Below are 15,194 nucleotides of genomic sequence, written 5' to 3' on the forward strand. Positions count from 1 at the left end.
AATCCTTCTGTATCAACCCATGTGGACTAACATTGATGTACAAACTTGATAGCTGAAATCTTCAACCTTCAGATGCCAGTTCCACATCAAAGTTCTCCATTGAATTGATCTCAGCATGTCTACATCAGCTTAATTTCTACAACATTATTGCTTACTTTCTTCTTTCTTTGGTCTTCCACTATCTCCTTCTAGTTCAGAAAGCCAACCACTCTTTCACAAGCATATATATTTGACCTAAAACACCACAGTCTGACCTGTTCCAGCCAACCTTTCACAAGATAAAAGTTTCTGAGGAGGTAGAGTAATGGTTTTATGTTCATCTATTGTGATTTGTACAGTAGGAGACTTGATGCTAATTTATTATGTTTACACTTGATAGTGAACATGACATTGCAGCCCTTGAAATGTGACTGACAGCTGTGTACTTGATGTCTTCATGGACTATATGGCTTCAATTTTAATGTCTTTTTCCTGCTAATTAAATACCGAGAAGTTTTGATGTTCTTTGACGTTGATTTTAATATGGTAGATGGTAGGTGGTTGTAGTCTTCAGACTAGCCCAAAGTCCATCTGTAGCTTTTCCACTTGCAATTAGAAGAAAAATCAGAGTGAGAAGAAATTTTTGTTTTGGGATAGAAGGGATCAGATTTTGTATACATAGTCCTTCCATTGTTATACAAGTCAAGATTCAAGAGATGACATCCAACATCTCTGCTAGCTGGATTACATATTGTAGCCTGCTTCAATATATTATGAGAGTTGTGTCCCCAAAAACACTTGATCATTGATCTGAAACTGTAGAGCCAAATTCTAGGAAAATTAACATGAAGCTGCAAGGTAGGAAAGTTTCATATCTGATGCCAAGGCCCAACCTATATGTCCTCTGTTCTTCTACAGTAATACAGGTAGCTTTGATCGAGCCCAGTAGAACATAGCTTCTTGGAAATGGAAACTTGCCAGTTACACCAAGAACTCAAGTACTACAGCTCTCTATGGAGTGTACTTCTTTATAGTGTTGGTATAGTTAGAGATTACAAGACAATAAGAGTCAGCACGCAATGAATGGAAGAAAAAGATACAAGTGATGGAAGCAGACAAACGACATGAATGAAGTTTGTGTGCATCTGTAAGGGTACATTTCAGTGATTGAAACCACCTGCAACACATGAACGCACAGTGTGTGGAGATTAGTCGTAGCCAAATCTTGGCTTCGTTTACACGGAACTTGATGTATTAGTCGGAAGCCATTGATGAGACTCGTAACGCACAGATCTCAACAGTTCTTCTGTCACCGGTCGCCTGCTGCTCCGTCTTAATTAAGATGTGGGGCATAAGATGGAGCGTGATGCCATGTGTTGCTTTCTCGGCTGTGGGTTAGGTTATCGTAACCTTTTCGATCTTTGGATCTGTTCGAAGTACATGAATTAATGGTTCCACACGTACTCAAAGCGTGTGCATGTATAGACTTGATGACTTCGCACGTGCTTGCTTACGAGGGTTGGATGTGTGTGTGTCTTGCAGGCGTCGCCGAACCAATGGGCACGCTCATCGGAGTCGCTTCATCCACCAAATGTGTGGTGGCCCATATGGGGCCAACATATGTGTTTCTGCTGCCCCTCGAGCATCCACGGCTGTGACCAAAGATCAAACAGGTTAAGGGTGGGCTGAAATCTTGGAGCAAGACCAATCAAAACTCTATATCTATATATATCCAAACCATCGTACCCATTTAGTGTAAAGAGTATGAGGTTGAAGGACTTCTTCAAATCCTTCCTCCTTTTGTGTAGGTTCCTTCTGCCAAGGAGGCCAAGTACCTGTCACACAAACCATGGGAGATCGCAGAGGTACCCTTCTCTAGAGAGCCTCCCCAGCCAAACCGTAGTTTGTGATGTGGAGGGAGCGCTTCTTAGGACTTCCTCCACCTTCCCTTACTTCATGCTCGTGGCATTGGAGGCAGGAGGGTTCCTAAGAGGTCTACTGCTCCTGCTTCTGCACCCTCTCATCTCTTGCCTGAGCCATGAGGTGGGGATACGGATCATGGTGATGGTCTGCTTCTTTGGACTGAGGAAGGAGGACTTCAGGGTGGGGAGAGCTATGCTGCCTAAGTTCTTCCTGGAGCAGGTTGGGTTGGAAGGCTTCGAGGTGCTGCGGAGAGGAGGGAGGAGGGTCTGTGTCAGCTCCATGCCAACCGTCATGGTGGAAGGCTTCCTGAAGGAGTATTTGGATGTGGAGGTGGTGTTGGGAAGGGAACTGAAGGTGTTCGGTGGATACTACACTGGGTTGATGGAGGATGGAGTTATTGGGTTTGGCCATGTCGATTTTGCTCAGCGTCAGCTCTTTACCCATTGTAAGGTCAGTCATCACATATCCACTCGATATGAAGTATATGTGCATATTAATTATGAGGTGTATGAATCCATTACGTGCTTATGGTTCTTCTTCGTACAGGAAGTATGCTTGGTGGGAGAAGCTGAGAAGAGAAGAGGCCATCATCCCCTGCCAAGATCACAGTACCCCAAGCCCTTGGTCTTCCATGATGGCAGGATAGCGTTCAGGCCGGACGCCGTCTCCACCCTCTGCATGTTCCTGTGGTTACCCCTCGGCTTCGCCCTCGCCTTTGCCCGAGCCCTCGTCTTCCTCTTCCTCCCCTACGCCCTCTCCATCCCGCTACTCGCCTCCCTGGGCATGCACTCCAGGCTGATCACCTCCGACGACAAGGAGGAGAGGCGAGGCGACGGCAGCCAGCTCTACATCTGCAACCACCGCACCCTCCTCGATGCCCTCTACATCTCTGCGGCGCTCCGCCGCCACGTCACGGCCACCACCTACAGTGTCAGCCCCATCAGCGAGTGGTTCTCCCCGATAAGGACCGTCAGGCTGACGAGGAACAGGGAGGAGGACGCTGCGAGGATGAAGAAGCTGTTGCAGGAAGGGGACCTCATGGTGTGCCCCGAGGGGACGACCTGCCGCGAGCCGTATCTGCTCCGCTTCAGCCCGCTGGCCGCGGAGATCAGCCGGGAGGTCGTGCCGGTGGCGTTGGAGTCGTGGGCGAGCATGTTCTACGGCACGAGCACCGGCAAGCTCAAGTTCTTGGATCCCTTGTACTTCCTCATGAACCCGTTCCCGTGCTACGAGGCGGAGTTCATGGCGACGGTGGCCACCGGTGCCATTCGTGGAAAGGAGTGCAGTAGCTACGAGATGGCCAACCATTTGCAAGCGGAGATCGGTAGGCGCTTGGGGTTTCAGTGCACCAGCTTGACCAGAAAACATAAGTACGTGCTGCTTGCAGGCAACGAAGGGACCATAGAGAGAGAGAGAGAGAGGACACGGGAAGGTGACGTGAGAATGGAGAGACGATGAGAGACTTGTCTCCCTCTCTCCTTGAGATATTAATGGTTATTTTCCTATGGTTTGAGGTGAAAAGGGTGAGTTTGTCATGGTTATTTCTATGGTCGTGTCAGAAACCATCACTAAGACAAGCGTGTCGCTGCCTCTGCCAGCCGGCCACGTCAGTGATGAATTACGTTGGGCTCGAGGCTCGGTCGGCCGAAGTCCGAATAGTGTACTTGATCGGCTGCTCTCCGCTCGGGCCCACGAGCCCATGAGAAACACGGTGGGTCCGCGAGTGAGCGTACCGCCGCGGATGGATCAGCTGAAGCGTATCTGATCCCCAACCCGATCAATCCTATTCGTGTTTCGATGACGTCAGCCCTGGGAGGTGAGCACGTGAGTGGGGGGAGACCCGAGAGGTGACGACGTCAGCAAGCGAAGCACAACCCCGGGTTCGTGCTCTTCAGCGGTCGGATCGGTACCCACGTCATCGATCCGCGTAGAGGTGCCGAGCGCGGACGGTTGAGATCGTTCCTGGAGCCGGTTGCCGGTTGTCCCCGAAACCCAACCCCTTCCTCCCACTGTTTTCTTCTTCCCCTGATTTCTGATTTTGATCCCCTTTTTCCTTTGATTTTTGGGGATAATTTTTGGTCTGCATCAGAGGGAGGAAGGGGACGAGATGAAGGGAGGAGCGGCTGCACCAAAGGAGGAGAGGGAGATGGAGGTGGGAAAGAAGAGTAAGGAGGAAGAGATCAAGGCCATCAACGGCAAAGTTGACGTGTATGATGTGGATGAAGATGGTGCGGAGGAGGAAAGGGAGGACGACGAGGAACCGGAGGAGATCGTGGAGCTGGATGATGATGATGATGACGATGACGACGGTGATGATGATGAGGATGATGGGGACGACGACGATGATGCGGAGGAGGTCGCGCCGAAGGGGTATCGCCCCCAAGCGCAGGCCGCGGACGATGACGCTGAAGAAGGGGTAGAAGAGGAGGACGAGGAGGAAGGCGGCGATGGAGATGATGATAGCGACGACGACGACGACGACGATGAGGAAGAGGAGGTATATCTCTATTTTCCTTGGTAACTGATCTACTATATACTTGTGTTTTTTTCTATTATTTGACAGTAATTGATTACCTGATCTGGATACTGTGCGTGGCAACTGCATTTAGTTCACTTCTTTGTTTATTTCTTGTAGATCTGTAGGTTTTTTTTCTTTAATTTAGTGAAGTTAATTTTCTTTTGATCTAAAATTTGCTGCTGCTGGATGGAAATCATCATGGAGTGTGCCTACCTTAGTTTATGTTTCAGGATAGGTTTGATATTGTAACATGTCACTTCTCGCTCATGTTTGATTCTTGTGTTCATATATGTTATATCCAGAATGAGTTCTTGTTTGATGCAGTTAGTATGATCATTCTTCTGTTTCTTATTTCCTAGCAAGAAGTTCTTCACCTCTTTATGATCATTATCTGGGTTTTCTGTCTCTAATTGTATATCTATGTGCCTATCTTGTTCTAGAAAACCTTTCTCGCAGTTATTTAACAGATGAAAAATGCTGCCTTTCAAGAAAGAAATAGGGGTGTTTCATAGTAAGTTTGATCATTGATGTTGATTGCTCATAGTTTTCGTTATCCGCTTCAGAATTATTCATAGTGCAATTAACAGTCGATCATAAGCAGTAATAAAAAAGAGTCGAGCATCTGTTGATGCGGGAAGAACTAGTCACTTCCAACATATTATCTTGTTGGAATCATGTTTTTCTGTTCGCTAGTTAGTAGAATGAACCAATCATCAAACTGGAAAGTTTTATTTGCATCTCGTTTTCTTTTTTTGCCCATTCTTTGCACAATTACTATTAGTCCTGTTGACATGGAAAACTATCGATTTGATGATCACATCTCGCTCTCTCTCCCCTTTTCGGATCTTAATTTTATATCTTCTGTCGAAGTATGCACAATATCTTCTTTTTTTTTTCAACTGCATGTTCACATCATCCTCTTTTGTTCCGATGAATTACACTTTTGAAAGAAAAAATTAGGGTTTACGGGTGAACGTGCCTAAACATCAAGTTCTCAAGGTTTTTTTTTTTCTGTAAAATGGCCTGCATTAAATCTGTGTCTCGTTTTCCTTATTCTTTTTTCCATATTCTGAATTGGCTGGCACTATTGTCATGGGTCCTGATCTTTACTTTTCTGTTCACATTTTCTACTTGCATAAGAATCAGTTCTAAAGAGAAAAGGGCAAAACGATTCCTTGTGAAGTATTCTGCTATCACCATCTTTATGTGGATGCTCCATGGTACATATTAATCTACTATTTCTCTTCATCAATATCTTTCTAATGGAGCTCCAATTTGTTCCTTAGCTGATTATATGCTTACTGCTGGGTCTGCCTTCGATATTATTTCTGCTTTTTCTTACTCTAAAATCGGGAATCAGGAACTTGGAATCCCCCTCTTTTTCTTCTTTTGTGAAATAAAAGCAAGTTTGATGGTCATCACAGGGAACAACACATGAACCAAAGCAAGATACTTCTATCACTATAAATAATGTTCTTGTTTTTCTTTTTCTAGAGGCAATGTAGGTATTTTACTTGTTATAGACGGAGTTTGCAAAGGCGATGATAAGTTCAGGATTTCTAATTGTCATGTGCTTCGATGATCGTGGCATTTTTCTTAATGTATCTCATGGTGCAATTTGTGATTGTTATTTGTTGACCTTGCTCTCCTTTTGTTCATGTATGATGTCATTGGACCCTGTCAGGAGGAACTGGGAACGGAGTACCTTGTGAAACCGGTGGGCCGTGCAGAAGATGAAGAAGATGCGAGCGACTTCGAGCCAGGCGATGAAACAGATGAGGATGAGGACATCGATGAAGATAATAATCAGGGTTACGGTGGCGGTGGTTCTGTCAAGGATGGTACGTCATCCAAGAGAAGAAGGTCATCCAAGGATGATTCAGATGATGATGATGACGACGACGACGATGACGAGAGGCCACCGAAGCGATAGTGGGGGGTATCATCCTGTTCCCTAGTTGACTTGTTTGGACTTTTAGAAGCACATTTTCGGTAATTTACATGGTATGTATTCTGGATTTAGTCTGATGGGGGATGGATTTATGAAGTGATTGCAAGGGTGTTAGGAGCTTTCATGTGATGGTGATATGTGGCAATCCCCTTCACAAAAAAACCCACATCTTAGACTTTATTTGCTTTCTTGAATCGTTAATTTTGCATGTTAATTGGTGAAGTCGTGTTCTTCAAATTTTACCCGTGATTTCTGGATGCTTTTTTGCATGGGCCTGATGAGGTATTCTTCGCTCTTTGAACTGCTTTTAACGTTATCGACGAGCTCGAGACTCGGTGATAATTAAATTGATCATTAGAAGCCAAAAGATGTCGACGCTGGAAATAGTATTTGAATTATCCTTAGTTATACGTTTTCTTTTACAAAACAAAAACAAAAAATCCTTGCTATTATTAGTTTGTCTGTTTATATGTTCAAAACTTAAATACTCTTTAAACTTTAAGATTTTTTTATATATAGAAAAAAAATAAATGATGAAGATGAGATTTGAATCTTGAATTTTGCGATGAATTATTAACTTATGATTTTACGATGATATCACAAAACATCAGATGAGAGGCCATCAACAAATAAATCATCTGTAATTGCCCGGCCTTCAGGGTTCTAGAGGCAGATTGGACGTTTCTTCCCTCAAAATGGATTAGTTGCCATGCTGATCAAAGAAACAATATTAGTTGCGTGAAAAAATAATTTTGTCATTGTAATTTAAAAAAATTTTAGTCATAGTCTTTAGCTTTAGTTGTGCCTATGCTCGAACTAAGTCGCTTGGCCGGTTAGCTTTTGTCGTGATTGGTCGCAGCCCTCGTGTAGATAGTCAAGAGAAGGGGGGACGGGTGATGGGGTGATTGGCGTTGCTTGTTGGCTCGCATGCGAAGACATACGCAACCAGGAAAGGAGAGGTGGGTAATTGACGAGGGTCACGATCAACCACGAAAGCGAGTGAGGATCAAGGAACAAGACTATCGGACACAGGGCGAAGGGGAGTTAACCGAGAAGAGTAAAATGATTATTATTTTAAAAAATAAGTGAATTTTTTTAAAACTGAGTCGTTATGCAAGAAAATTTTAAAGATAAGTATTTTTTAAAATTCACCTTAATTTTATGGGTGGTCATTATTTTTTAAAAAAGAAAAGACAAAGACTTTAAACCGTATAGAGAGGGGTTTATTAAAAGTATTTTAATTAAAGACGACATTAAAGCATTTTCCTAACGGTTTGTTAAAAGAATATAATTTATTTCATTTATTGACACTCCATTTTGGGCATCGTACCGACGAAATCGGCCGAACGACTCCGACGACTCACGGCACGCCCTGTTGTGATCGGACGGTTCGCAGCTCACATCCGGCTTGTACAGACTGCCAAGCACGGGCCTTTCTTGCGACGTCTCCTTTTCGAGCTTTGGATGGCCGAGAAGGCGGCGGCGGCGATGGCGGAGGAAGCGAATCTCGCGACGGGATCGCCATTCTCGGGACGGCACCGCAAGCTTCTGGAGCGGCGATCGTGGCGGCGCCGACGCGGTCCGGCAAGTCCACCCAGGTGAACCGCTGCTCCCACCATTGCTGTCTTGCTTCCCCATCCCTTTCCTTCTTTATCGGCATCGGCATCGGCATCGGCATCTTTTGCATCATCTTATTAGATTGGATCCCCTTCGATCTACCATCATCTATTTGTGCGCTTCAAAAGATTTGCTGCCGACATGATCCTAATCCCGTCTACCTGATTGTGATGGACGGTTGAGATGTGAGGTGAGGATGCGAGGACGGTTGAGATGGCGAATTGGAGTATTGCAGTTCCCCGTTCGGGTCGGAGAGCGAGTAAGTTTTTGCCCGCGCTCCGTCCCCCTACAAAACGTCGAACACGATACCCTCTCTCTCCAAGAGTGTCTCAGATCAGAAGAACTCTCTCTCTCGCTCTTTGGAAATCTTAAATCAAAACCTATCTCTCTCCGCGTCTTCTGCCCTTAATTCATTGGAGCAGGCAGAGGTGATGTCCCTCCGTCCGACGACGCGGGCGGAGGCCCGCAAAAAGTCGTATAAGGTGGCCGTGGACGCGGAGGAGGCCCGATGGAGGAGGGAGAATGTCCTGGTGGAGATCCGGAAAAGCAAACGGGAGGAAAACCTCAACAAGAAACGATGCGAGGCCGGGCCGCACCATCTCAGGCCCCCTCCTACCCACGCATGCGGGATGAAGGTTCTTGCTCTTGCCGCCTTATCTTTCGTTCTTCTTTTATATTGCTGTTTTACTCTGGATGATCAGACGCTTTCGACAATGCTCTCTCGATCTTGATTTGATCTCTATTGAACCCCACGCTCTTCATTTTGAGTGGTTTTGAACTTTTCGGTTTCTTGCTTCTGTTTGTGCCAGTGCACAATAACCAGTATACGTTACATACTTTGGTATATCCTGCATTAAATTCTTTCTTTCTGCATTCATGTATACATTACATACTTATATGCATGGGTTTGAAGACAATAATCAGTATACGAATAAAAAACCTCAAGAATTGGTACATGTTAGAATTCAAAAAGTAAGTATTTTTGCTGTCATGTGTATATGGACAATTAGGTATACTCTTCTCAAGCAGATGGATAGGATATGCATTGTTTTTTTCTCTCTCTTTTAAGTGTCTAAAACTGTCTGAGAATGTTGACACGTTATTATTTTCTATGTCCTAACTTCATTAAAAAAAAAATTATATTCTTTAATTATTTACTGTATAATAACTTTTTATAATTTGATTATTATTTTTATATATACATATAATAATTATTTTTGAAAAATCCTATATTAGGTTTATGACATCCTGGTTTAGGCCTAGACGAGCAAAGATTTGTTAGTTTATATCCTATATTATATAAATTAACTTGTTAGTTTAGACTCAATAAAGTTACTAGGTCAGGTATCCCATCCATAATTATCCCTACTGAATCGAAAAGCAACCTATCCAAGCTTTGGATCACTAGGTCACTGTAGGCAAGCCCATTGGTCGGATCGCAAGTTTCATTAAAAATATCTAAAAATATATAAACTTATTTTAAAATTAATAAAAATGAACACATATTAAAATTAATAAATAAAATAAGACAAAACAAATTATATTAATCTAACACAAAATAAATTATTTAATGATACCGAAAACAGAATAGTTTATCCAACATAATGAATATCTTCTTAGATATCAAATTGAATTGAATAGTATGTATATTCATATGAATTTCTCGTATATCTGGATGTATATGTTTTTAGTCATCTCAAATGCAATTTGATAATTCTAACCCCCGGAGTCTATTTTCATATCATATTCTGAATTTTTTAAATTATTTTTGTTTGTTGTAATATTTTTTTCATTCTCCTCGTATTCATTTCCATGACTAAAGAGAAGAGAGCAGATGTGAGAGGAGGGGTGGAGAGAGAATGGCGATCAAAGAGAGATAAGGAGGCAGAGGAAAATAGCGCAACCAAAAGAGATAAGTGATTGAGTGAGAGAGGCCACTTGGTTTTTCACATTATCCCTAATTTCAAAATTTAAAATAAATACCCTCTTAAACATTGTCAAGGGTATTTAAGTGATCTTATATATATTTACAAAACAGAATCAGCATTATTTGATCTGATTGATTCATGCAGGTTATCCTATTAACAAAGTTAATAGCTCATTAAGTTGGATCATGACAAATTCTCTTTGCTATATTTATATTTTTATGAAGGAAAAATATTTTAACGGAAGCAAAGATTAAAATACTGTCCATACTACACGATATGAGCCATGCTTATCAGTCCAATAGTTAACCAAGCAAATCAAGCAGTTGTATTATTTCATTGACGGGTGCCCCATGCACCATCTCCTTCCTTTGTTTAACTGCCCCTTAATGAAGTTGTTATGAAGTACAACAGCTAAACTATACAATATAAGTTCAAATGGGAAACATTGTTTATGTCTATTACAAGTTTTATGATTTAGTTCCAGATTCCAAGAAATTCCTTATTAATAAACATATCTTCCCCTCAAGATCCTCTTACAACCTAGTTCTAATTTTTCTGATTTTATTTCTAAGTACCATCTCCAGAGAAGAAACTTTTTCCCCTTGAAAACTGTTATTTTGTTCCATTTGCAAATAATATACAGTAGCAGCTAACAAATAATCGCATAAATTTTGCACCATTCCTTTTTCTGTATAATAATTACGGGGCCATAAAACTTTCTACTCCAATGCATTTTATCCCCCCTTGATCTTGCTATCGGGTGACCTGTTGAATTCTAAAATTATAAGCTGAAGGATATCTATATACTAATGCAATAAAGTAATTGGAAAAACAAATTGTGGGTCGAGATCAGTTATTGACTTGCTGTATAGAATGAATCTTTTTGTCTACTATCACATACAGCAAAGCAACTTATTTCAATGTTATTTACTTTGCTGTAGCCGACGTATTTTAGCTATAGAAAAATGCTTTAACTTAAAAAACTTTAAATTTAATGAAGTTACAACATAAGAACTTTATGTTGAGGAAGATTGTTGGAATTTTTTAAATGATTCGGAATCATATACATAGTAGGCCATGGCATGGTTTCTCCAATATTGATTGGAGTGATATTAATTATCCTATATTTACCGGTCCGACAAGGGGTCAATGATGACCATCTGTATCGGTTAGTATTCCTTAATTCTTTTTTTCGGGTGACTAGAGCCTGTTTTACCTGTGGGAAGTTGGATCGTAAAGTAAAAGACTGCTCTCTAAACAAAAAGAAAGAGCCACTGTCTCCTAGATCATCATCCCATGACTGAGTATATGCTATTACCGAACAAGATTCCAGAGTTTATAAGTTAGTGGTCGAAGGTGTCATTTGTGTTTCTAATATAAATGCAAACATTTTATTTGACCCTGGTTCTAATCTATCTTTCGTTTCACAATATTTTGCTTGTCACTTGGGCATTCAACCATATAAAAAAATATAAGATGGTACAAGTTGATATATTGCTTGTTATATAGATTGTTGTTGTCAAATTTGTCGAAGTTAATAACAGGGCTGTTTGGTTGGAAATTAGTTGACTCTTATCGAAGAGAATCTATAGCAACTTAACAGTACTAATTAATTGATTTATCATCTTTGCTAACCTAAATTGTATTTATTTTTTTGAGGAAACAAATTATAAGAGAACTAATTCTTTAGTTATTCTCCAGATTGATAATCTTTCTGAAATGGCTGAAGGAGCATATTCTGAGGATCCAGCTGTTCCGTCATCAGTAATAACACAGTTCAGGAGACTCTTGTCGGATGGTATTATATATGGCTACACTCTTCTTTATAATTCCTGGGAGTACTTAGCATTTCTGATTGTAACTAAGAATGCAATATACTTGTCGAGCAAGGTGCACCTATTGAGGAGGTCGTCAAGGCAGGAATTGTCCCTCGGGTTGTCGAATTTATTTTAAGACATGAGACACCACTGCCGCAGGTATTTTTGTTTTATCATTTCTGTGATTCCTGGTTTCTTTCTATTATGTAGCTGAAATGGTCAGTGCATATATCTTTTTGCAGCATGAGGCAGCATGGGTGTTTTGCCAATATAGCTTCTGGGATGTTAGAAAATACCCAAGTTGTCATTGATAATGGTGCTGTACCAAAGTTTGTTCAGCATTTGAGTTCACCAAGTGATGATATTTAAAGACAAGTTAATCTCCATTAAACTGTATATGGCTTTTTTAAAGAACCAAAGCATAAGTACCACTTTTCAATATGATGTAGAATAACTATCATTACTTTCTATTATTGGACAGGCTGCTTTGGCCCTTGCTAACATAGCTGGTGACTCACTAACTTGTAGAGATTTTGTTCTTAGTCTCGGGGTTCTCGTCCCCCCTCAATTTAATGTATATTAAGAATATCAAAGCTCAGGAATTGTACATGGGCCCTATCAAACTTTTGCCATGGGGAACCATCAGCACTATTTGAATATGTTTGAGACTCATTTGAAGTGCCTTATTTCTGAAAAAAAAAAAAACCCTTCATTGAGCGATTTCCTTATAAGATGTTTATTCATTAAATTTATCAGATAAAGACTGCTCTACCAGTTCTTCAGCGACTTATTCACTTGAATGATGAAGAGGTTCTTGTGGATGCCTGTTGGGCTATATCACATCTTTCTCATGGAAGTAAGGACAGAATTCAAGCAGTGATAGAGGCCGGTGTCTGTCCAAAACTTGTTGAGCTTTTGAGGTAAGGATGAATTTGACATCTTTGGTTTTTCATTTAGATCGATAATCGTCTGTGGCCTCTGATGAAGAACTTCTTTCAGTCATCCATCACATAAAGTTCTTGTACCTGCTCTTAGGACATTGGGAAATATTGTCACTGGAAATGATGTCCAAACCCAGGTATATATGATTTTTTGGTTTGTGCAACAGAATTTTGTGACACTAATCAGTAACTTTTTTTTCTTTTGTTAATGGAAAGAATCTTCTTTCATATTCTGGATGCCCATTGGAGGCAGGATTGTTTCTGGGGGTTGGCGTGGCTAGAGTAATTTGCTGGCACAAGTTCTTCCCCTTTTCTTCTTTAGGATTTTTTTTCTTTTTCTTTTTTTCTAAATACAGATTTTAGTAGCAACTGTAACTGTTATTGATAACAGTATCATGAAAGCATGCCTATACTGTGCTGAAGCCCATCAAGGCTCTAATATCACACCTGGCCTCATATGCGGCTCAGTAGCTTCAACAAGGAACATACCTTAAAAACAAAAAGGTTCACAAAGAACATGCCTTATGATTCCTATCATTAAATTTTCTTTGTAAAAGTTAATAATCAGATGCAACATTTTATTCTTCTTCTTGGGGCGTGTTCTCCTCTCTGAGATTTATGTTTGTTAATACTCATAATTGTTCTTAAATTTACATTGTTTACTATGGAGAAAAACTAACACCTAAATTATAATCACAGATCATGATAAAAAATTTAGCACTTCCTCGCCTTCTGCAAATTCTTACATCAAGTTATGACAACTATATCAAACAGGAGGTTTGTGGGGTTATCTCAAACATCACTGCTGGAAATAGCAATCAGATTCAGGTACTTCACAACTAATTGTAGTCTAAAATCATATTTTTTTCTAACCTACCCACCAGTACTTCTAATTGGAAGTATGCTTGTTGTAAATCAGAGGTTCCTTTTTACTGAAAATGAGTTGCCAACTTCATGATTTAAACAGCCAGAGCTAATTACAGTGTTCTTTTACATTAGCAACACTCATTTTGTTTTTCTTCCATTTTTTGCTAAACTATAGGCTGTCATAGATGCAAACATTGTCAGTCCATTGGTGCAGCTACTGCAGCATGCAGAATTTTCTGTCAAGAAAGTGGCTTTCTGGGCTATATCAAATGCCATCCATGGTGGTTCTAACTGCCAAATCCAGTATGCTTTGCTTTCTCTTCGTGTCAATTTTAGTGCTTTTGGGTCTTCTGTGACAACAAAAGTTGATCATATCTTTGTGAAAACAATTCTTGATCTTAAACAATTGATCTCTTACTATTTCAGTTGTGGTGCATTGTCTGTCAAACACATTAGGTAGGTAAATAAAAATTACAGAAGGTAAATCTGACAAGTTGATGAATTTCCACCATAACTGTACTATTATAGGTGCTTATTAGTTGATTGTGTGGCATATGTTCCTTATTTTCATGATTGCATTCATTCTTAGTCAGAAAACATGCTCTTTATTTTGGTTTTTTGTGTGACACATACATAAACTAATGTTGCCGGCAGATCAACAATTTTTTTTTATATAGAAATCTAATAAAACCCTGTCCTTGCAGTCGAAATAAAATGTCTATGCAACAAATGACTAGAATTGTTTTCATCTTGTCCTTTATACAGATTTTTGGTCAGCCAAGGATGCATTGAGCCACTATGTGATCTTCTTGCCTACCCTGCCCCATCAATTAACGCCGTTTGCATGGAGTGTCTTGATAAAATTTTGGAGGTGGGTGAGGCCAACAAGCATCTGGGTATAACAGCAGGTCGAAACCTCTATGCACAGATGATCTGTGATTGTGATGGGTTCAACAAAATTGAGTCGCTTGTGGCACATGACAACATTGTCATCTATAAGATGGCAGTAAATATACTTAAAAGGTTTTGGGTGGACGACGAAGAAGACATGCAGGATTTTGATTAGGGTGCCAAGCATGGGCTTCAACAAAAATCTGTTGCCGCCCCTTCTGTGATGACTTTTTTTTTTTTTTTCCATTTTAGAGCACGTCCAGAGTGCGTGCATGTTGACAGCATTCTACTGTATGCATCTAAAACTTAAAATATTTTTCCTGTGTTCGCATGTTGATGTGTTAACTGTTTTTTTCGATGCATGACTTATCCAGCAAGATTTGTATATTCATTGCATAGTTTGTTCGGGGCAGGCGTATGCTTACACAAGTAGTTGGGTATGAATAACTACTAAACTCTTTTCGGTTGATAAGCATTCTTTGATGCTTTGAGCCAATGTACTAGGGGGATAAGGAATCCTATTATCACAGAAAGGATTCTTTCTTGAAAGTAAAAAATCTTACTAATCGAGATCTGATTATTTTTGTAAGCATCCATGTAGTTTGAAGTCTTGGTTTCGAACAATACGATGAAAATACTTTCTGAGTTTCTCTCTAGTTCTTCCTGGATGTGAGTAACTCTTTGAAGTTTTTATGATAGAGTATGGAAGATGATTTATGTTTGGATTGATGTTAACTCATAGACTTCTTATGATCATAAAAT

General features: G+C 40.5%; 3 protein-coding genes across 5 annotated transcripts; all 3 read left to right on the forward strand.

Moving 5' to 3' along the window:
* The first annotated feature begins 1,718 nt into the window (after window positions 1–1,718).
* LOC135674721 (probable glycerol-3-phosphate acyltransferase 3) lies at window positions 1,719–3,447 on the forward strand. The gene is made up of 2 exons (XM_065184822.1): window positions 1,719–2,352; window positions 2,449–3,447. Exons 1-2 carry the CDS (start codon window positions 1,744–1,746, stop codon window positions 3,358–3,360), a joined length of 1,521 nt encoding a protein of 506 aa, XP_065040894.1. The 5' UTR covers window positions 1,719–1,743; the 3' UTR covers window positions 3,361–3,447.
* A 149-nt stretch (window positions 3,448–3,596) lies between these two features.
* On the forward strand, window positions 3,597–6,593 carry LOC135674722 (uncharacterized). The gene is made up of 2 exons (XM_065184823.1): window positions 3,597–4,399; window positions 6,105–6,593. Exons 1-2 carry the CDS (start codon window positions 4,010–4,012, stop codon window positions 6,351–6,353), a joined length of 639 nt encoding a protein of 212 aa, XP_065040895.1. The 5' UTR covers window positions 3,597–4,009; the 3' UTR covers window positions 6,354–6,593.
* Window positions 6,594–7,681: 1,088 nt separating this feature from the next.
* LOC135674724 (importin subunit alpha-4-like) lies at window positions 7,682–14,763 on the forward strand. Of its 3 annotated transcripts, none has more exons than XM_065184825.1 (9): window positions 7,682–8,247; window positions 8,411–8,623; window positions 11,618–11,714; window positions 11,807–11,892; window positions 12,490–12,653; window positions 12,733–12,811; window positions 13,374–13,502; window positions 13,717–13,844; window positions 14,307–14,763. In XM_065184825.1, exons 1-9 carry the CDS (start codon window positions 8,185–8,187, stop codon window positions 14,605–14,607), a joined length of 1,260 nt encoding a protein of 419 aa, XP_065040897.1. In that variant the 5' UTR covers window positions 7,682–8,184; the 3' UTR covers window positions 14,608–14,763. The 3 variants fall into 3 exon arrangements, with proteins under 3 accessions (XP_065040897.1, XP_065040899.1, XP_065040898.1); XM_065184827.1 differs by having other exon boundaries at window positions 13,449–13,502; XM_065184826.1 differs by having other exon boundaries at window positions 7,683–7,969.
* The last annotated feature ends 431 nt before the right edge of the window (window positions 14,764–15,194 follow it).

Source organism: Musa acuminata, chromosome BXJ1-5, assembly GCF_036884655.1.
Source record: "Musa acuminata AAA Group cultivar baxijiao chromosome BXJ1-5, Cavendish_Baxijiao_AAA, whole genome shotgun sequence".
Classification (NCBI taxonomy): Eukaryota; Viridiplantae; Streptophyta; class Magnoliopsida; order Zingiberales; family Musaceae; genus Musa; species Musa acuminata.